We start from the raw sequence: 20,535 nt of genomic DNA on the forward strand, positions 1-20,535 counted from the left end.
CATCATCTCCTTTTTCTTTTGCAGCCCTTTAAAAAATGTAAAAACCTCTCCCCATTCAGCAGGATGGCTATAAAAAAGACAACAGAACAAGTGTTGTTGAGGAGGGGGAGAAATTGGGAACTCTCACACACTGCTAATGGGAACAGAAAATTTAGAAAACAGTCTGGCAGTTTCTCCAAAGATTAAACAATTATCAGCAATTCCACTCCAAGATATCTGCCCAGGAGAAATAAAAACATGCATGCACACGAGAACTTGTACATGAATATTCACAGCAGCCAAAAAGTGGAAACAACCCTAGTGTCCATCGACGGGTGATGGATAAACACAATGTCGTCCATCCATACAGTGGAATATTAGCCTTAAAAGGGAAGGAGATTCTGACACCTGCTACAACGTTCATGGACCTTGGGGACATGATGCTCAGTGAGAGAAGCCAGACACAAAAGGATAAATCTTGTGTGATCCCACTCATATGAATCATCAAATCCATAGAGACAGGAAGTAGATGGTGGGGGCCAGGGGCTGGGGGAGGAGACGGAGAGTCAGTATTTGATGGGGACAGAGCTTCAGTTTGGGAAGATGAGAAAGTTCTGGGGATGGATGGTGGGGATGGCTGCGCGACAGTGTGAATGTGCTTAATGCCACTGAGCTGTGCATTTACAAATGGTTAAAATGGCAACTTTTATATACATTTTATCACAATTAAAAACAAAAACAGGCTGTGCACAGATGTGGCCCTTGGGCTGACCGCTCTGCTTTAGTAGCTCGTGGCTGGTGGGGACACTTCCCTGTTCAATCCCCACTGAGTCCCTAGGCACCTGGTGTCCTGCGGGGCTGGGGACCTCAGACACGGAGTACCTGGAAGATGCTGGCTCCATACGGCGTCCTCCATGCATTGAGCAGGTTGTCTTTGCCGGTGCTCACGAACCACCGCCCTGGGGGAAGGAGGGCAGGGAGTTCAGGAGGGGGGCAGACTGGAGGAAGCCAGGGCTGGGGGCTGCGGGCAGAGGTGGGACAGCCTGGTCTGGCCTCTCTTCTCGCTCCCCTTCTCACACCTCTGCCCGTCTCTGGGGGACAGGAGGGAGGCCCCTTAGCTGATGCTCAAGCTTCCCCCGCCACATTCCAGATACTGAAGCCAAGGCCTCAAAGGGCTCCAACTGGCCTTCAAGGGGTAGCCCCAGGAGAACGTTGCCAGATAAAAACAGGGTGCCCAGTTACATCTGAATCCGAGATCAACCACACATCATTTTTAGTACCGGTGGGTCCCATATAGTACATTATCTGTTTGTTTGGGGTTTTTGTTAAGTATATGTAAGTTCCATGAAATACTTGGGACATATCTATACTAAAAAAAAAAAAAAAGTGTAAGTATATCCCATGCAATATTTGAGATATATCTGCACTAACACATTAGTTGCTTTTTAGTGTAAGTATGTCCCATGTATTTGGGGGACATACTTATGCTAATAAATTATGTGTTGTTTAGTGTAAGTATGTCCCACAAAATACGTGGGATCTACTTACTTATGCTAACAAATTCTTTGTCCTTTAGAGTATGTCCCATGCAATACTTAGGATGGGACAAGTAAGGAATGATTGTTGTTTACCTAAGATTGAAATTAAACCAGGGATCCTCTTTTTCTGTCGTGGGTTTTTTTTGTTGTGGTTGTGTTTTGGCAACCCTGCCCCAGCGCCCCGGAGTCCCCACCCCAGACCGGCAGACACACACCACAGGAGGCAAATTTGAGGGAGAGCACACAGCTCTCGTGAAGATGCAGCTGGTATTTCTCGGGCTTTCGGACGTGCAGGATCTCCACGTTGCTGCTCTCCATGCCAACCGCCAGCCAGTCCTGGTTGGGGCAGTGGCCCAGGGAAAAAATCTGGGGGTGAAGAGGGAAGACAGGAGATGAAAAACCCCTTGGGATGTGGGGGGGTATGCCCAGAGCTGGGGGGCCAGGGCGGGGAGGGGAGATGTCCAACACTCTCCCGCTGCAGCTCCCGCGTGGAGAAGCAGCTGGCCCTGGGCCTGGAGCACAGCAGGCAACTGCGTGTTGAATCATTAATATTAATCAGAATTACACGGAACCCTGGGGCCTCATATCCATTATCTGCTCTGAACGCACAACAGCTCTGGGAGGGAGGGAGGGAGGGGGCGAAGCCAGCAAGGACAGTAGCTCCCCTTTAGCAGATGGTGGAAGGGAAGCTGAGGCCACATCCAGCTCAAGGTCATATAGCAAGTCCATCAAAGACCAGGCCTTCTGACTCCCAACTTGGAACTTTCCCCACTTGCCAACACCAATTTTTACTTTGATTTGAAAGTACGTGGTGGCTTCATAAATCTGTGCCCCATGCCCAGCGCCGCACAGAGAGGCATAAGACCCTGACCTATCCTAAGCCTCTCAAAGTCTTACTGACAAGTGAGACATGTGTGAAAAGAACCATAAATTCACAGCAAAGCCTGGAAGGTTTCACATGTTCCTGGACATATAGAAGTGTTCCTGTATAAAGAAGGGCCGGTGGGATGGGAGATATTCACCATGGGATCACCAGATACGTATGCCACCCATCTAAATTTGGGGGGCATGGGATGGACAACTATACCCACCTGCACCCCTGATTTCCCTATCAAAGGAAGCTTCAAGCTAAAGAGAAGGTAAAAAAAGAAAGAGTTCGGGGGCTAGTGCCCACCAGATTTCAAGGAGGGGGCAAACTGGAGATGGGTTTTGAAGGATGTGTAGGAGTTTACCAATGGGAGAAAGGAAAGGAAAGGCACGTCAGCCAGAGAAAACTGTAAGTGGGGAGGTCCAGAGGTATCACATGGCATGGTGTGTGTGAGACTAGAGCACAGAGGTCTTAAAGAACAGGCCAAGGAGCTCACAACCTGCCCCCAAGGCAATGGGAGACAGGATCTGGGTCCAGGGTATCTGGAGACCTGTCCCTGACTCTTTGCTCAGCCCTGGGGAGCCCCATGATTCTGTCCAACCCCTTCACCACATCCTTCAATCTGGCCTTCCACAGCACCCCCAATAGAGACCTCTCTGTGTCCGGCTCCTATCTGTCCCCTGGGGTCAGTAGCTCCCCCACGATAAGTCCTGGTGGGGGGCGGTGGTCAAGAGCTCTCAGTAGGGTCAAGGGGTTGAAGGCTGGGAGGAGAAACCAGCTACACAAGAGACAAAGGAACAGAGGAATGGCTTGGCAAGAGCATCTGGGAAGATGATCTGAGGGTCTTAGTAGCCCCACAGCTTGATACAAATCAGCTCCTTTGTGCTTCCCTGTGCTGTCTTGGAAGAATTGAAGAGGAAGGTCTGTGAATTTGTCTCAAGGACAAGAAAGATGGGCACAGAAAGCAGGTAGTTGGTCCTGCCCGGCATCTGGAAGTGGGTGCCTCAGGGGGAGAGGAAGGGAGGCTGGATTCCCGGAGCTTGTGTCCCCCTTCTGCCAGATCCCGTGCGGCACCTGGGAGCTGAAGTCATGCTGCTGCAGCTGGCGGCCCTCCCGCAGGTCCCAGCAGCGCACGGTGTTGTCCAGGCCCCCTGTCCAGAGCCGAGTGCCGTAATCAGAAATGTCGATGCAGCTGGCCCCATCCGTGTGGCCCTGGAATTGCCTGGAGGAAGGAGGGCCCACGTGTCCATCCTGGAGGAGGTGCTGTTCCAGCATCCTCCCAGGCCGCTCCCACAGCACAAAGGGGAGACGGCAGGGGCTTGCCTGAGGTCACAGGGCACCAGCCACCCACCTGACCATGGTCTGGTTCTGCAGGTCCCAGACCACGATGTTGCCGTCGCTGCAGCAGGAAAAGCAGACCTTGGCGTCGGGGCTGACGGCCAGGGCGTAGCAGGCGGGCGCCGAGGAGGTCAGCTCCGCCTTGATGCGAGGGGTGGGGGCCGCCAGGTCCCAGATGGACAAGGTGCTGGCCTCACCACCCACTATCAGACTCCGGCCATCCGGCAGCAGCTTGCAGGAACGAATGTAGTTGTCCCGGTTCTGGGAGGGGAGAGAAGCAAGGGCGTGGGGGTAGCACCCTCAGCCATGCCTGCCAGAGCCCAGCTGAAAAAACCACCCCAGTAGGCCTGTAAGCTCTGCCCCTGGTTGGCCTATAAGCGCCACCCTATTGGCCTTAATCTCCAATCCTGTTGGACTGTGAGTTCCACCGTCATTGGCCTATAAATCCTGCCCCTGGTTGGCCCATAAGCTCCACCCCACTGGCCCATAAGCCCCAACCCTGCTGGGCTATAATCTCCACCTGTGGGTGCCCTAAGAGCTCTGCCCCAAATTGGCCAACAAGCCCCACCCTGGTTGGCCTATATACTCCACCCATTGGCCTATAGCCCCACTCCTAGGTGGCCTGTAAGGTCCACCCGGGTCGGCCTATAAGCCCCGCCCCGCTGGCCTGCAAGCTCCGCCCCGCCCTCACCAGGCAGTCCAGCTGAGCCACTGGCGTCTTGGCGCCCGGCTGGCCCACGTCCCACACCTTCACACAGCCCTTGCCGCCCGTGTACACATGCTGCGTGGTGCCGCTGATGGTGACCGCGCAGACCACCTCGCCGTGCGCCAGCGTGTGCAGCTGCCGCGCGTGCCGCGGGATGCCGGCGCCCACCAGCGCGTCAGAAGGGAAGGGCACCGGCTGCATCTGCCCGTCCGCAGACACATGGAAGGAGTATGCCCTGGACGGGAGGTGGGGCATGACGCACGGGGAGCCGGGACCCTCCCCACCCTCACCCCCCCTGCCTGTGCCCCCATGCGTTTAGGGACGGGGCCCCAGGATCAAAGGTCAGCGTGATACTGAAGAGGAAGGGGTCCGGCCGTGGCCTGGTGCATGGTAAGCAAGCACTTAGTGAATCTCCGTGGAACAGGATCCAGGAAGATGCCTTGTGCGCAGTCCAATAGCAGCCACCAGCCACAGGGCCAGTTAAATTGAAAGAAATTTAAAATTTCAGTTCCTTAGTCGCAGTGACCACATTTCAAGTGCTCAAAAGCCACAGATAGCTGATGGCAATCAGATTGGACAGCTGTAAGTGTAGAACATTCCCGTCACGCAGAAAGTTTTACCGATCTTGGGGCCGGGTCATTCTCTGGGGTGGGGCAGTCCTGTGCATTGTAGTGTGTTGAGTAGCATCCCTGGCCCCCACCCACTAGAAAGCACTTGGGTGTGACAACCAAAAATATCACCAGACATCACTAAATGTCCTGTGGTTGGTGAGGGGGGGCAGTAAGGAAGCACAAAACCTACCCCCTGCTGAGAACCACTAGTGTAGGCTTTGCTTATTACATAACCCTCTCTCCAGACAGCAACTCCTGGAGCCCCGATTATCTTACAGAAGAGACTTTCTGGAAAGGCAGCAGGGAAGCCCAACACCCACCCCACAATGTAAGCACCTGAGAGGAGGCAGGGAGCCCCACCCTGGTACTCACGGCTTTCCCCCAGGGATGGTGGGCAGGGAGGAAGAGATGGACGACCCTCGGAGATGTGGATGAGACTCAAATGCCATCTGCCAAAACGCCAACGGGGGTGTCATGGGCGGATGACTCAAACCCACAACTGCCCTCTCCCGTGCTCACTTGCGATATTCCTCTCTCTTTATCAGAGGACACCCCCACAATTTGTTTATCAGCCCCTCCCCAAGAAAGGGGAGATGCCCTTTCCTTTACCCATCCTACAGATGGGAAAGTAGAGGCTTTCACATGAGGGAACCCTAAGGTCTCTGGCTGGGGAATCCTATGGCCCCAGAGGTGGAAGGATCCTGACGAATCTTCTGTCCAATGCACAGAACAGGGGTCAGCAAACTCCAACCCCCTGCTTGTTTTCATAAATAAAGTTTTATTGGCACACAGCCATTCCTGTACATGTTGTCTATGGTGGCTTTTGAGCTATGAAGGCAGAGTTGAGTAGTTGTGATAGGGATCAACTGGTCTGCAAGGCCAAAAATACTTACCATCTGGACCTTTACAGAAAGCACTGCTGACCCCTGTTCTACAACACCCCTTGCAAGTGCCCACCCAGCCTCAGGCCTTGAATAACTCTAACGACAGGCATTTTATTCCCTCTGGAGGCATCTACACCCACTTCAGGATGGCTCACTCTAGCAAGCATCTGTCCCAGTACTGCCCTCTGGGGCCCACGCACCAGCTCAGGAGTCTCATGCCCCTCCTTCAACTCTTTCACATGGTACATCACTTCCAGTCCTCTCCCTGGGGTAGTCCTTCCTCGACAATCTACCAGAATCACCAAAGTCCCTTAAAAATCAGGGCAAACAACTGTACACCAGGCTGAAGGGGACCCTCACATCCCCCATGGTACACTTCCAGTCCTCTCCCTGGGGTAGTCCTTCCTCGACAATCTACCAGAATCACCAAAGTCCCTTAAAAATCAGGGCAAACAACTGTACACCAGGCTGAAGGGGACCCTCACATCCCATGGCTGAGGTTCTCTGGTTCTCTTAACGCAACATAATCACAGTTGTGTTTTCCACGGTCACAGGTGCTTATTTGTATTAAGCTTGTGGGGCTACTGAGACCCTCAGATCATCTTCCCACATGCACTTGCCAGGCCAGGACTTTCCTCCCTTTCCCAATTCCCTGGTCTTTGGGTGTGTACCTGGTTTCTCCTCCCAGCCCCCAGCCCCTGGGCCCTGCTCACACCTCCTGGCATCTCCCACCCTGAGGACTCACCATGGGGGAGCGTCCATACATCACAGAGCCGCTGACCTGGGGGGACAGGTGGAGGCTGACGTAGGAGCTGGGCACAGAGAGGTCCCCATTAAGGGCGCTGTGGGAGCCCAGGCTGAAGGATGTGGTGAAGGGACTGGAGAGGGTCAGGGGACTCCTCAGGGCTGAGAGAGAAGAGACAAAGACAGATCTTCAGACACGTTGGATCCAGATCCTGCCTTCCACTGCCTTGGGGGAGCTCCAGGGCTCTCATGCTCTGGCCCAGCATCCACCATACCCTGTCCTATCTCCAGACATTTACAGCTGCTGTTCCCTCTGGCCAACAAGCCTTTCCTTTTCCTTTTTCAGTTGTTGAATTCTTACTCATCCTTCAAAACCCAGACTCAATGTCCAGCAACATCTCAGGAACATCCTTGAGCCTCCCCACTCCACCCCTTGCCTCCAACCTGGCCCATCTTGGGTCCATTCCTCTACCCCAGCCCTGATCACACAGAGCTGGGAATTTTGGGGTCTGGGTCTCCTCCCCCACCACCTGGGAGCTCCCTGAAGGCAAGTTCAAGGGCTAGTTTCTTTCTGGGACTCCAGAACCAGCCAGAGCCCGGCCATAAGACAGAAAAGAGGAGCACTGTCATCCCCATATTAATGATGGGGAAAGTGAGGCTCAGAGAGGTTGATCACTTGCCCGAGGTCACACAGCTGGTGAGTGTCCAAAGCGGGCCTGAAACCCAAGCCTGTCTAACTCCAAAGCTTGTCTCTCCATCACTGGGCTGAAGCCCCAGAGCAAGTCACTTCCCCTCTCTGGGCCTCAGTTTCCCTGCCCATCAAGCCAAGACAATGAAGAAACGGAGGCCCAGAGTGAGGCAGTGTCTATTCTGAGTCATGGAAAGGGCAAGGCAATGCCCCAGCTGGAATCCACACGTCCTGCCTCCCCCACCCCCCACCATTTTTTAGAACTCCCCAGAAAGGAGGCCTGTCCTGGCAGGCACCAGCAGGTGCTCACCAATACTGTCCGTGGAAGGTGCTGGCTTGGCCGCGAGCTGGCGGAGGTGACTGGCGGAGCTGGGCCCAGGGGTGGACGCGTCCTGGGTCGGGGAGGAGTCTGAGGACTTGGAGGCAGGGGTGCCGGCAGGAAGATCGTTCTGGGGGAGAGAGGGCAGCACTGAACACCCCCAGGCACCTGGTGCCTTGCAGCCCAAGGATCTGGGCAGAAGGTGAGTGGGAGGAGGGAGTACACCTGGAGCAGGCCAGGGCTCATGCAGGGACACACACACCAGGGGAGCGGGCCCCACAGCCGACCTCCTGAGCATGGGGCCCGCTCCCCTGCTGTGTGTCCCTGCACGCATTGGGACACCAGGCGGGCGCCTGAGCGTCCACCCCATGGGGTGCACGCACGTGCGTGCCCACGGGAACCCAGGCAATCTTGGGAGAACTGCGCATACGTGTGATAAGGTACACAGGGCAACCACAGGGTAAGAGATGCGGTGAACATTCCTACATCTGGGGCATGGTGGGCACACAGGGATCACGAGAGAAGGCGATGCACAAAGTTAGAGGCTGTTGCATCCTTTAGGGCCAAGGAACAAACTCTAGGATGGGCTCTCGAAGTAGGAGACCACAGTATGCTCCCAGATGCAAGACCCTCACCCAGTACTGCTGGGCACCCCCTTGCTCCCCACGAGGAGCTCCCCCACTGCTGTCCCTCCCCATGGGGACCCTGGAGGAGAGGGGAAGCCGGACCTCCTTCACAGAGGAAAAAGCTCTGTCTCGGCTTTCTGCCATCGCTTCCTTTGCCTTGCAAGAAACTTCACATCCTCGTCTTGTGTGGGTTGCACCCTATCTTTCCTTTACAAGGTCACACATTTTGTGATAGCCACACTCACACACCCACGACAGGGAGTGGATGGTGCCAACGAGGGGACCAGGGGGGCCTTCTCCATTAGAACAGCCATGCCCCTCCCCCTCTTTGTCTCCTTGGAGTGGGAGGAGGGCACAAGAGATGCGATGGGAGCCCCAACCTTGGCGGTTGCCATAGCAACCTGCTGGGAGGGGAGGCCTAGAAACCGACACAGTCTCCCTGGTAAGGGCAGGGCAGGGGTCTGGGGAAGATTTGGGGCCAGGGACAAAAGGAGCTGAATTGAGAATGCCTGGGGGAGTGCTTTTAGGTGGTCCATACAGCTGGCATTAAACATCAGGAGGCCCAAGGAGAGAGTTGTTCTGATATGGACCATCTTTTCTTGCAGGGACCACATATCAGGTTGGGGCTGGTGTGTCCCCAAGGCCTTAACACTCCCAGGGCTGGAATCAGCCTGGCCAAGCCAGCAATTCTATAGTTTCACTGTGTTTATTTTCACCGGATTTCCTATTTATTGCAAGAGATACTTGGTTTCCACATAAGATGGTGAGCTGCCTTTTAACATTATTTACAAAGTTGCCTTTTCAGATTTACTGAGGTTCCACAGAGTGAGTCCACTTAGGAAAAATTACTGGACTAATGTAGAGGTGTTTTTTAGGAAGGCAGCAAAATAATCACTAAGGGAATCCTGGACCACGACAGCCCGTTTCATTTCTCATCACTCCACATCTAATGTGGTATAATCTGTTTCCAGGTCCCCAGGATGAATAAAAGGAGTTTCAAGGCTTCCCCTACTCCTTACCAAGATGAGCTCCTTGGTTCTAGGGAGCGGTGAGCCAAGGCTGGAGGCCAAGGAGGCTGGACTGTCCACCAGGTCCCGACGGGCAGGGATGCAGATGGGCGCCTTTCCACACGGGGTGGTTGCTGGGCTGGGGGGCTCGGAGGGTTGGTCCTGGGTTGGAGGAGGTGATGATGAGTGGGGGGAGCGGGGTGAAGTGGCAGGGAAAGGAGAGGCCCTCTCTATATCCTGCTCGTGTCCTACCCCAACCTCTAGACTGGGCACCTAGGACCCACCTTGGGAGGATTATGAAACCTCCCTGAGCCTCAGTGGACTCATCTGTAAAATGGGTTAAATGACATAAGCACACATAGCAAGGACTATATATGGGCTTGGTTTTGTTTTCCCCCATTGAACAGATAGGGAAAAGTGAGGCCGGGGAAGGGGGTGTCACTCCCCCAAAGTGACACGGTGAGCCAGGGCTTGAAGCCGCTTCCGTTGCCCACATCCAGGGTTCTCTGGGTCTCAGTTTCCCCACCTGTGCTATGGAGAGGAGGTCAGCCTGGAGTGCCCCAGTTTCTCCTACTTCCCCTGGCCCCATGCCATCCCCATCCCAGCCATCCCATAGAGAGGGGAACACCAGGACACCCACTCCCTCAGGGCCCCCCAACTCCCCAGATAACCCACTGCCTGCTCTGTGCCCAGACCTCCTAGTCCTGAGGTCAGAGTGGGAGGAGGTTGGACCCCGACTCACCTCGTCCACCACCAGGTTGTAATCGCTCTTGTCCTCATCACTCTCCTGGGGGGACAGGGGGGAGAGAGCTCACCCTGGCCATGCTCATGCCTCCAAGCCCCCTTACATCTCTTCAGGAGGGTGTGACTGGGATTCTGTGGCTTGGTTCATTTGCTCAAGTACAAGGGAGGCCGGGGGGAGGGGGGAATCCTTCAATGGAGGAGACGGAGCTGAGTGCCCAGGAGGTGCTGTGTGGCCTCACTTTACTCCTCTGTGCAGTGGGGGAAGAGCCAGAGACCAGGAGCCATCCTTACCTCCTTCCCAGCTCTCGACCCACAGGGGCAATCAATCTCTCAGGCTCGTCCGCCTCTCACACTGTCTGCCCACCCCAGTCCCTGTGTGCCCCCCACTCACATAAGGTCCCGACAGATTCTTCTCCTCGGCTCTCTGCTTGCCATTGCCACCCGGGCCGCTGGGCCGCTCCTCTTCCGCCACACTCTCTGGGGGTGAGGGGGATGCACTCTGCAGAGACACAGGACCCCAGACTGCGTCCTGGTCCAGCCAAAACCAAGGATCCCCATCACTGTTATTAGGATCTGTGCCTCAAGCTTCCCATATGGGAAAAGGGACCTTCCAAGGGCAGACTCAGTGGGGTCATGATAACCACAAATGTCCCCAGACATCGCCCGGGGTCCCCTGGGGGGGCCACTAGTGTGAACTGAGATGAGCTCTAAGTGCAAAATGCATTCGGATCTTGGAGGCGTAGTACAATAAAAAGAACGGAAAAGATCCCATTAAAACTGTTTTATGTTGGGAGTTTGGGTTTTGCGGAGGGCATGAGCCAACCTTGCAGGTCTCCTCGCATGACCCTGCAATAAACCCTTCTCTGCTCCAAAAAAAAACACCAAAAAACAAAAAGACAGACTGTTTTATGTTGATTACAGGTTGAAATATTTTAGATGCATTGTGTTAAATAAAATTTACTATTGAAATTCATTTCACCTGATTACCTTTTTTTTTTTTTTTTTTGCAAATGAGAACACAAAGTGCATAAAAGTCAACAATTAATTCCTACAAGACCATAGTGACTTTTGAAATAGCCCATAAGCAGGTTTTGTACAATGATTCCTCTCCTTGAAAGAATATTGATTTTCCTCAATATTTTTTAAAATCTTAAGAGAAAATAGGCTATTAGTTGAGGAAGATAGGAATTTTCCTTTTCAGATAATTTATGTGTATGGAATTATTTCTGTGAAAGGAGAAAATCGCGCGGTACGCGAGCCTCTCACTGTTGTGGCCTCTCCCATTGCGGAGCACAGGCTCCGGACGCGCAGGCTCAGCAGCCATGGCTCACGGGCCCAGCCGCTCAGTGGCATGTGGGATCTTCCCGGACCAGGGCACGAACCCGTGTCCCCTGCATTTGCAGGCGGACTCTCAACCACTGCGCCACCAGGGAAGCCCAAACTTTTTTAATGTGCGTACTAGAAAATTTACAGTGATGTTTAGACAAAGCTAAACGTGTGACTGAAACTGCATAAACATACACACACACACACACACACACACACACACACACACACACACACACACACACACACGAGTGCATGTAAAACCGTGAAGTGGGAATAAGCCCTGTGGGTTGCACCCATGTCTGTTTCCTGGCTTTGATATGGTATTTTAGTTTTGCAAGATGTTATCATTGGGTGAGGGGTGCATGGGACCTCCTTGTACATTTCTTTGCAACCACCTGGGCATCTGTAATGATTTCAAAATTAAACAAGTTTAGGGCTTCCCTGGTGGTGTAGTGGCTGAGAGTCTGCCTGCCGATGCAGGGGACACGGGTTCGTGCCCCGGTCCGGAAAGATCCCACATGCCTCTGAGCGGCTGGGCCCGTGAGCCATGGCTGCTGGGCCTGCGCATCCAGAGCCTGTGCTCCACAACGGGAGAGGCCACAGCAGTGAGAGGCCCGCGTACCGCAAAAAAAAAAAAGAAAAAATTAAAAAGGTTTAAAAAAATTACCTACAGGGTTCACATGATATTTCTATTGGTCAGCACTCTTGTATATGATAAAATGGAGTGGATGAGGGATAAATTAATGATGGAGGGATGGATGGAATGCTACCTGAGCATGCATTCATTTATTCAATTGCAAAAACTCGCTAGAGATGGAAAATTTAAAATAAATAAAACTCTAGTCTTATGGGCATCCCCCCCACCAAAAAAAATGGCTACACAGTGTGAAAGCAGAAAGCGGTCTCCTTCTGAGGCCCCTATCAGCTCAGAACAAGCAGCTTCAGCCACATGTGAAGACAAAGCAAATGTTAGATAAGAGGTCAAATCCCCCATGCCCCTCAACTTACCCTGCTCAGGGCTCTCTCCACTGACAGGCGGGGGCGTGGTGAAGAGAGAGAAGGAAAAAGAATGAGGGGTCTGTGCCACCGTGCCAGAGCGCAGAGCCCTCCACAGTGTATAAAGCCCCCTTCCCAGCTCAGAACCCCCCTTCTCTTTCCAACACCCTTGCAAGGGGTGGGCAATCTCTTCCCTGCACCATTCAGATAGACGCTCAGAGAGGGATAGAACTTGCCCAAGGACACACAGCCCACTGGGAATAGAGTTGTACCTGCGACCCTGCAGCCCCTTTGGTGAGTTTGATGGTCCTGCTATCCTCTCCTTGGGCCCCTGTGTGCCCCCAGCCCGCGGCATCTGGTGATGTCCACTCACCTCCGGACCCCTCGGCCTCCACGCCTGTCCGGTCCTCCTTGGCGACCGCAGCCAGCTGAGCCTGGGCGGCCAGGGCTCCCGACAGGGCCAGCAGCCCCGTGGCACTGCCGCCCACCAGCCCAGCCGGGCGAGGGGTGAGGGGCACAGGGGGGGCGTGGTGGGACAGTGGCTGGAGCTGCTGCTGCTGGAGAGGAGGGGGGTGGGCCAGGGGCGGGCGGGGGCGGGGCCCGGCCGTGCCCTACACCGCCCCCCCCCCAAGAGGCTATGGAGAGAGAGCCGGGACAGGCAGGGTCCAGGCAGAAGGGGCACCCTTGGGGTCTCCAGGGCGGCCAGAACCCAGGCCAGCTGCCCACCCGGCACCCCCAGCTTCACCACCCACGGCGGGGCGGGGGCCGGAAGACTCACGCCGATGAGGCTGTTCAGCTCCCCCACGGTCACCTGCTTGGCCCGCTCCATGGCCTGCAGGACCTGCTGTTGGTGCTGGGGGTGGGTGGGGGGAGGGCGCTCAGGAGAGCCCCCCCATCTGCTCGGCAACCCCACCTCCCAGGCCATGCCCTCCGGGGCCCCTCTTCTTCTCTCACTTTTTTTTTTTTTGGCGTCGGGATCTTAACTTCCCTGACCAGGGATCGAACCCATGCCCCCTGCCATGGGAGCGTGGAGTCCTAACCACTGGACCGCCAGGGAAGTCCCTTTTCTCGCTTGCTCTTTGTAGTTTCTTTCTCTCCCTCTCTCCCTTTCCTTTCAAAATCATGAAACAGACAGACAAAGAAACAAAGCATTTAAGTGCAGTTCAAACTAATAATTAGAAATCGGGGTTTATACATCAGGGTCCCTCCCTCGGCACTGCTTACATGCGGGCTGGGTTACCCTCTGTGGGCGTTCATCCCAGGCACTGTGGGGTGTGGAGCAGCATCCTTGGCCCCCCCCACTCACTCGATGCCAGGAGCACACCCAGGGGTGATGACCACAAATGCCCCCAACATCACCCAGTGTCCCCTGGGGGCAGAGTCACCCCCAGTAAAGAACCACTGTACAAATCAGTACCCGAGTACCAACCACCCAGGTCACAAAATACAAACTGACAGCCTCTAGAGGCCCCGTACACCCGCTCTCACCCCACCCTCCTTCTTTCCTCTCCCCACCTTCCTGCAGTGATAAAACGTCCTCAGTCTGCACTGTTGGATACGGAAGCCACATGTGGCCATGGGCACTTGATATGTGGCTGGTGCAACTGGGAACGGAATGCCTCCTTTAATTTAATTTAATAGAAATTTACATGTAAATTTAATGTAATACATTTTTAAAAATATATAAATTAATACAAATGTAAATGGCCACACATGGCTGGTTGCTCCTGTGTGTGCTCTAAGGCCACTTGTGCACCTGCAACTACCCAGGATGGGGATTTGGGCTGTGTGACACCACTAAGGAGGTGTCAGGATGCTAACCAGGCACTCCTGTACAGGTCATGCCTGTGAGAGTGTGTCCAGGCCAGGGATTAGTACATTTTGACTGTAAAGGGCCAGAGAGTCGATATTTTCAGTTTTGCAGGACAGAGGGCCTCTGTAACACAACTCTGCCATTTTATGGGGAAAGCTGCCATAGACAATAAGGCCATGAGTAGGCATGGCTGTGTGCCAATAAAACTTTATTTACAAAACAAGCGAAGGGCCGGTAACTTGGCCCTCGGGCTGTACTTTGCTGACTCCTAGTCTAGAAGCATGGAATTTGCTGGGGCACCCATGTGCCTTAATTCACTGCTTCCTAAAGTCTTCTTACCCTGTTTCCTGTGGTTTTGGCCTTTCTCACTCCGGGCCACCTTGTCCCCATCCTGGGCTTTCAGACACCATCTCTAAGTCTGAGACTAGACAGAATCTCACTCCATCCCAAGAGCCCAGAAACCTCAGATTCAATGAGGTCCAAACCAAGAGGAGAACCTTTCCCTTTTTTGGTCCCCAACACAGTGAGGGCCCCCCTGTATCCACCCTGTGTCAGAATCCGTCCTCTTGTCTCTCTGGAGACAGGATGCTCCAGATGGAAGCAGGAACAGGGGATGAAAAGGTCCTGAATAACTTGGGGCATTGGCACAAGGGCTAACTTTATTTTTTTAAGTTTCAATGAAGTGCTCATACTCTATTGTTTTATCTGCCCTGTTCCACCTTTTTGTACTATTGTGGTTGCAAATACATAAGAGTTACCCTTTTAACCATCTTTAAGTGCACAGCTCAGTGGCATTAAGTACATTCACACTGTCCTGCGACCAGCCCCACCATCCATCTCCAGAACTTTCTCATCTTCCCAAAAGGAAACTCTGTCCCCAGGAAACACTGACTCCCAACCCCCCTCCCCCAGCCCCCACCATCTACTTCCTGTCTCTATGGATGTGATGACTCTAGGCACCTCCTATGAGTGGAATCAGACAGTATTTGTCCTTTTGTGACTGGCTGATTTCACTCAACATAATGTAAGGACAAAGTACTAAAGACTAATATTTATTGGGTGTTTACTAAGCACCCAGCATCATCTTCACCACCTTGTATGTATCAACTGTTCTAAATTTCATGACAGAGGCACAGAGAGGGCAAGCCACTAGCCCAAGGCTACACAGCCAGGACTTGGACCGAGGCAGCCTGGCTGTAGGCTTGAGCCCCCCTCCTCCCCCTCAGCCAACCCCCCCCCCCCTCCATCCCTAAGGCCCCAGCCCAGCCAGTGCCCAGGCCCCCAGGCCACCCAGCAGAACCAGTGCCTATGGCATCCAGCCAGACCTCCTCCCCCACACTTCTTCCAGCTCTGCTCCCCATCCCCCCACCAAGCCCACTCACTCAGCCAACACCCCCCCCCCTCCATCCCTAAGGCCCCAGCCCAGCCAGTGCCCAGGCCCCCAGGCCACCCAGCAGAACCAGTGCCTATGGCATCCAGCCAGACCTCCTCCCCCACACTTCTTCCAGCTCTGCTCCCCATCCCCCCACCAAGCCCACTCACCTCCTGCGTCAGGAAGGGGATAATCTGAGCACAGATACCACTGAGGCGCTTCACAATCTCAGCCTGGCAGGAAGCAATGGGGAGGAGGCTTGGAGGGGAGGCTGTCAATCCAGAACCTCCACTCCAAGGCATAACAAGCCTTTGCAAAGCTTGGGGTGAGGGGCCTGTCACCCGCAGCTGCAAGTGTGGGGCACGGGCTCCGGGATAGACTGAGAGCCTGGCAAGGACACCGTCCACCTGATGTCCAGGGCAGCCTTGAGCCGGAAGACAGGACAGACAGATCCACCACCCGCCAGACCCACTCAACAGAGATTTCCAGAAAGCAGCTGCGCAGCCACCCAGCGCAGACTGGGACCCCGAGAAGCTTTGAGTTTGAGCCCTGGCTGGGCCCAGGTCTCTCTCGGGCATGGCCCCTCTCTGGGTCGTGCCTGCGCCCAGCGGCTGTAGTCAGGGGCGATCCCAGAGCACCACACTCAGGGGTGTGATGCTGTGATATAAGAAATATACATTTGGGGGAAAAGAATTTGAAAAAGAATAGATACATGCATATTGTATAACTGAATCACTTTGTCGTACACCTGAAATGAACACAACATTGTTAATCAACTATAGTCCAATATAAAATTAAAAGTTAAAAAAAAAGAAAGAAATATGCATTTGGTCTTTGCCTCAGTTCCTGGCACAGAGCTCCTAAACCCCTAGAGATTTCTGAGTATTAGAGGCAAGAGGGGCATCTTTTGTTATTCATGATAAGCCCGTTTCACCTGCACGTGAGTTTATTAAGAGGGATGGAACTTTCAATCCCACCCCCAACTCCCCACCTCCGGGGAGTCAAGAGGAGCTGGAGGTTGAGTCAATCACCAGGGGCCAGTGGTGAAATCAATCGTGCCTAGGTAATGAAGCCTCCCTAAAAACCCCTAACTGAAGTGGTTTCCAGAGCTTCTGGTGGGTGGACACATGGAGGTGCTGGGAGGGGGCGCCCAGAGCGGGCACGGAAGCTCCATGCCCTTCTCCATACCTTGCCCTGTGTATCTCTTCCATCTGGCTGTTCCTGAGTTATATCCTTTATCATGAAAGGGTGGTAATAAGAGCTTTCCCAAGTTCTGTGAGCCATTATAGCAAATTATCAGACCAAGGAGTGGGTCTCGGGAACCTTGATGTATAGCTGGTGGGTCAGAAGCCCAGGAGGTCTGGACTTGTGATAGGCATCTGAAGTGGGGGCAGTCCTGGGGGGCTGATCCCTGAACCTGTGGGGTCTACACTGACTCTGGGTAGTGTGTTAGGATTGAGCTGAAGTGTAGGACACCCAGCTGGTGTCAGAGCTGGGGAACTCGTTGGTGTGGCAAAAACGAAATATTTGGTGTCAGAAGATAGAGATAGGATACAAAGAGTGTGGTTTTACTTGTAGGTTTCACCTGGGACCGGGGCTGCGCTGGGGACGCCCATAGAGGCTGAACAGAAGGGAAGCATGTGGGTGGGTAAGGGGGTGTTTTGTCAGCCTGTGCTTGGCCTCTGCCTCAGTTATAGGAGTGCTGGGTGCTGTGTGTATCTGGGTGAGGTTTGTGTCTTCCATCTGCTACCAGGAGGGTGGAACGATGGCTCCTAGGGCCGGTACCCTATCCCTTACCCCCTATAAGGGGGTCTATCTCATGCACCCATGGGACCACACCATGCTCCAGGCAGACGAGCCCCCCGCCACCTACACCAGATGCAACAGAGCCCCCAGAGACCCAGAAAAGCAGGCCAAGGCAGGTGCCCCCAGGCACCCCCAGTGTACCTCTACTTCTTCCCACCCACCAGGAAGACCCTAGGTTCGGCCCGTTTATTCTAATATTTGGATTGACAAAATCCAAGATTCCTTCAACCTCAGAATCTTGGGGTCCCTTTCATCCCCTTAGAAAACATCAGGGTGCATGGGTGGTAGAATCCTCGCCTGCCCTTAGAAACCATCAGAAAATCTCGAGCTCAGTCTCAGGATCTGGGGGTTAATCTTGAGCAACTGAAGTCAATTGCAGAACCTTCAGGTCTAACTCAGAACCTTGAGATCACACTCAGAAGCTGAGGACAATCTCAGAACCTCAGATCATGAGGGTTAACCTCAGAACATTCAAAACAGCGACAGAACCTTGGGGTCCATCTCAGACCCTCAGGATCCATCTCCAAATGTCAGACATGCTGATCTGAAAGGGACCTCTAAGACTGTCCGTTTGTCCCCCTCCTGGGACAGAAGTCCCTCCCCAGCCTGGCTGACCTGGCTGCTGGCTTCTGCTATGAGCCTTCCTTGACAGGGACGCCTGGCCCCTGTCCACTGCCCGACTCTCTCGTAGACAAGGTCTCCAGAAGTTCATTTTCCTTTCATGAGGCTGAAATCTGACCCTCTGATCCCAGAGATTTCAGGATAAGACCTCTGTTCCCTGGAGCAGAGGGAGCACTGGTCCCTCTCACAACTTCCAGATCCCCCCCCCCACCTGCCACCACCACTGGACACCCTTACCCCCAACACACAGTTACCTGCTTATGCATTTCAATGTTGAGCCCGTAGGACATTTCATAGTACTGCAAAGGAAAAGCTGTCTGGCAATGTCCACCGTACCCATGGATGTCCAGCTGCTCTGGGTGACGCTGGGTCTTCCAACAGCCCCCAGATGGGGGGGGGGGAATCACAGGACCCAGAGCCTCCCAGCTCCTTGGGGTCCCAGAGGGGGAGCCCAGAGAAAAAAGCAGGAACCCCTTTCATTCTCCCCAGGGGAGTGGGGGAGGGCGGCAGTACCCAGATACCCTAGCCCCTCAGAGATGCTCATGAGGAAAGTGGGCATCCTTGCCTTATTGTTCTTAAGAGCTGGGAGGGCCCTGGGAGACAGCCTGGAATCCCAAGCAGCCCACTTTACAGATGAGGGAAAATGAGGCTCAGAGCAGGCCGGGGACTTGCCCCAGAGTGGTACTGGAGTCGGGCTTCACACCCCACGTGTTTCCACTCACAGCCAAGCTCTCTTCCCCACTCTCCCCCCCACGCCCCGTTTTGACAACCCGCCTTACCATGACATAATGTCGCTGCATTTCTGTCTTCTCACTGGCCAACTTCTCGCACTCCAGCTTGAGGCTGGGAAGGAGACGGGGCATCGGGATCCCACTCTCCCTGCCCCCCCAGCAGGGACACCCACGGACCCCTTCTGGGCCAGTTTCCAAAGCGATGGGATTGGCTCTCCCCCGCCCCACTTCCTCACACACACCCCCTACCTCCCGCCCCCAGGCCCACCCCATCCCTTCCCAGGCTCAAGATGTCCCAGCACTGGACCATCCTGCCTCCTCACCTGCGATTCTACCTGGAAGCCCTCCCTCCCCACGCCCCTGGGGCCCCTCCCTCCTCCCTGCACGCTGGAGGCCCCGCCCCTTCGCCCCAGCGGGCCCCGCCCTTCGCCCACAGGTGAGCCCCCGGGTGAGAACCCGGGGCCCCTGGGGCGGGACGCCCCCGCCCCCCCCCCCTCACCTGTGGTACTGAGCCTGAAGAAACTGGAATTCTTCTTTGATGCGGTCGCAGATCTCCAAGATTGAGAACTTGAAGGGCTGGCCGGACTGAAGCGGGGTCTGGGGGTGGGAAGCCGGGGTCTGAGTTCCCGGACGCGCGACCCTGCCTACCCCCCACAGCCCGGCCCCCCACTCACCGGGTGCCTTCCCTGGGGGTACATCCTGTCGATTCGAGAGGCCCCCCCTCCCACGACGCCTGAGCTTGACGATATGGGATGGGGACGGGGGCGGAGAGGCGGCGGCGGGATGGGGGAGAGGCTGGGGTGGGGGGCTGCCCGAGAAAGAAGGGGGCAGCGGCGTGGGGCAGGGGACCCCGGAGTCCCCCGCCCCCCAAGCGAGCGCGCGGGGTCGCGGGGACCGAGGGGCGACGAGGCCCCTGCCGGGCGGGGGCGCGAGGCCGGCGCAGAAGGTCGGGCGAGCAGCGGCCGGTTTCAGAGGCGCGGGCGACGGGCCCCGCGCAGAGCCGCCTCCCTCCGGCGGGGCTCGGCCGGGGGCCGCGGGCAGAGCCGCCTTAAGGTGGCGCCGCCGCCCCCCGGCCCACCCGCCCCGTGCACCCCCGCGACCGCGGCCGCGGCCTTGGGACCAACCCCTCCCTTCCACCAGGGACGAGCGGGGAAACTGAGGCTCGCGTCCAGCCCCGCAATCGTCGCCCCCTCGCCCTCCCTGAGGGCCCATGAGAGAAAAGCCCAATAAATACCTAGTGGCCCACTGTGGGAGTAGCTTGGTGGGGAGGGGGGCAGTGGGGGGCCAGAAATGGCCTTTCTGAGGAAGTGGGCTAAGACCAGGGTCGGGAGGAAGCAGCCTGCCTGCACAGAAAGGGACCAGGTGAGGGATGGGGCTGGGGGGCAGAGCTAGGCCCTCGCCTTTTCCTGGCCTCAGTATTCGCATCTGTAAAATGGCAGAGGCAGGGGCTGTTTTTAAAGGACACGGTACATGAACAGCCCTCAGCCTGGCCTGGCACAGAGTAGACTCCCAGAGCTGGGAGTTGGGTTCCGGTGGCCGCCACCAGCAGACTGGGCTGTCTCCCCTTTCAGACGATGGGCTCCTAGAAAGCAGAGGTCCCAAGGAGGATGAAAACGAATCTCTGCCATCAGACTGAGGTCTCGCTGAGGGCAGGGGCTCCATCTCCCATCGCAGACCACAGATATCCAGTGAGGTAGGAGGTGGGACATTCTTATTCCCATCATGCTTCTGAGAAACTTCAGGGTTGTTTGTAAAGTCAATCAACAAACACGTGTTGACAGCCTAATGTGGACCAGACACTGTTCTAGGCACTGG

At 55.1% G+C, this 20,535-nt stretch overlaps 1 protein-coding gene across 2 annotated transcripts in view; it reads right to left on the reverse strand.

Moving 5' to 3' along the window:
* Window positions 1–19,435, reverse strand: part of TLE2 (TLE family member 2, transcriptional corepressor) — a 20,982-nt gene extending 1,547 nt beyond the window's left edge. Inside the window, exons 1-19 of one of the 2 annotated variants that reach the window (XM_007460323.1) lie at window positions 19,395–19,435; window positions 19,220–19,317; window positions 18,769–18,832; window positions 18,244–18,288; window positions 15,733–15,795; window positions 13,156–13,230; window positions 12,751–12,931; window positions 12,390–12,409; window positions 10,444–10,551; window positions 10,051–10,095; window positions 9,321–9,470; window positions 7,667–7,805; window positions 6,670–6,830; window positions 5,413–5,489; window positions 4,415–4,664; window positions 3,737–3,984; window positions 3,460–3,607; window positions 1,733–1,883; window positions 862–938 (exon numbers count right to left, since the gene is read on the reverse strand). In XM_007460323.1, coding sequence (XP_007460385.1) covers window positions 862–938; window positions 1,733–1,883; window positions 3,460–3,607; window positions 3,737–3,984; window positions 4,415–4,664; window positions 5,413–5,489; window positions 6,670–6,830; window positions 7,667–7,805; window positions 9,321–9,470; window positions 10,051–10,095; window positions 10,444–10,551; window positions 12,390–12,409; window positions 12,751–12,931; window positions 13,156–13,230; window positions 15,733–15,795; window positions 18,244–18,288; window positions 18,769–18,832; window positions 19,220–19,317; window positions 19,395–19,418 — 2,124 coding nt within the window. In that variant the 5' untranslated portion in view covers window positions 19,419–19,435. Of the gene's footprint in view, window positions 1–861; window positions 939–1,732; window positions 1,884–3,459; window positions 3,608–3,736; window positions 3,985–4,414; window positions 4,665–5,412; window positions 5,490–6,669; window positions 6,831–7,666; window positions 7,806–9,320; window positions 9,471–10,050; window positions 10,096–10,443; window positions 10,552–12,389; window positions 12,410–12,750; window positions 12,935–13,155; window positions 13,231–15,732; window positions 15,796–18,243; window positions 18,289–18,768; window positions 18,833–19,219; window positions 19,333–19,394 lie in introns of those variants that run through there. The other variant, XM_007460324.1, reaches the window with a different exon arrangement.
* Between the last annotated feature and the right edge of the window lie 1,100 nt (window positions 19,436–20,535).

Source organism: Lipotes vexillifer, unplaced genomic scaffold (genome assembly GCF_000442215.2).
Source record: "Lipotes vexillifer unplaced genomic scaffold, Lipotes_vexillifer_v1.1 scaffold225, whole genome shotgun sequence".
In the NCBI taxonomy this organism is placed as follows: domain Eukaryota; kingdom Metazoa; phylum Chordata; class Mammalia; order Artiodactyla; family Lipotidae; genus Lipotes; species Lipotes vexillifer.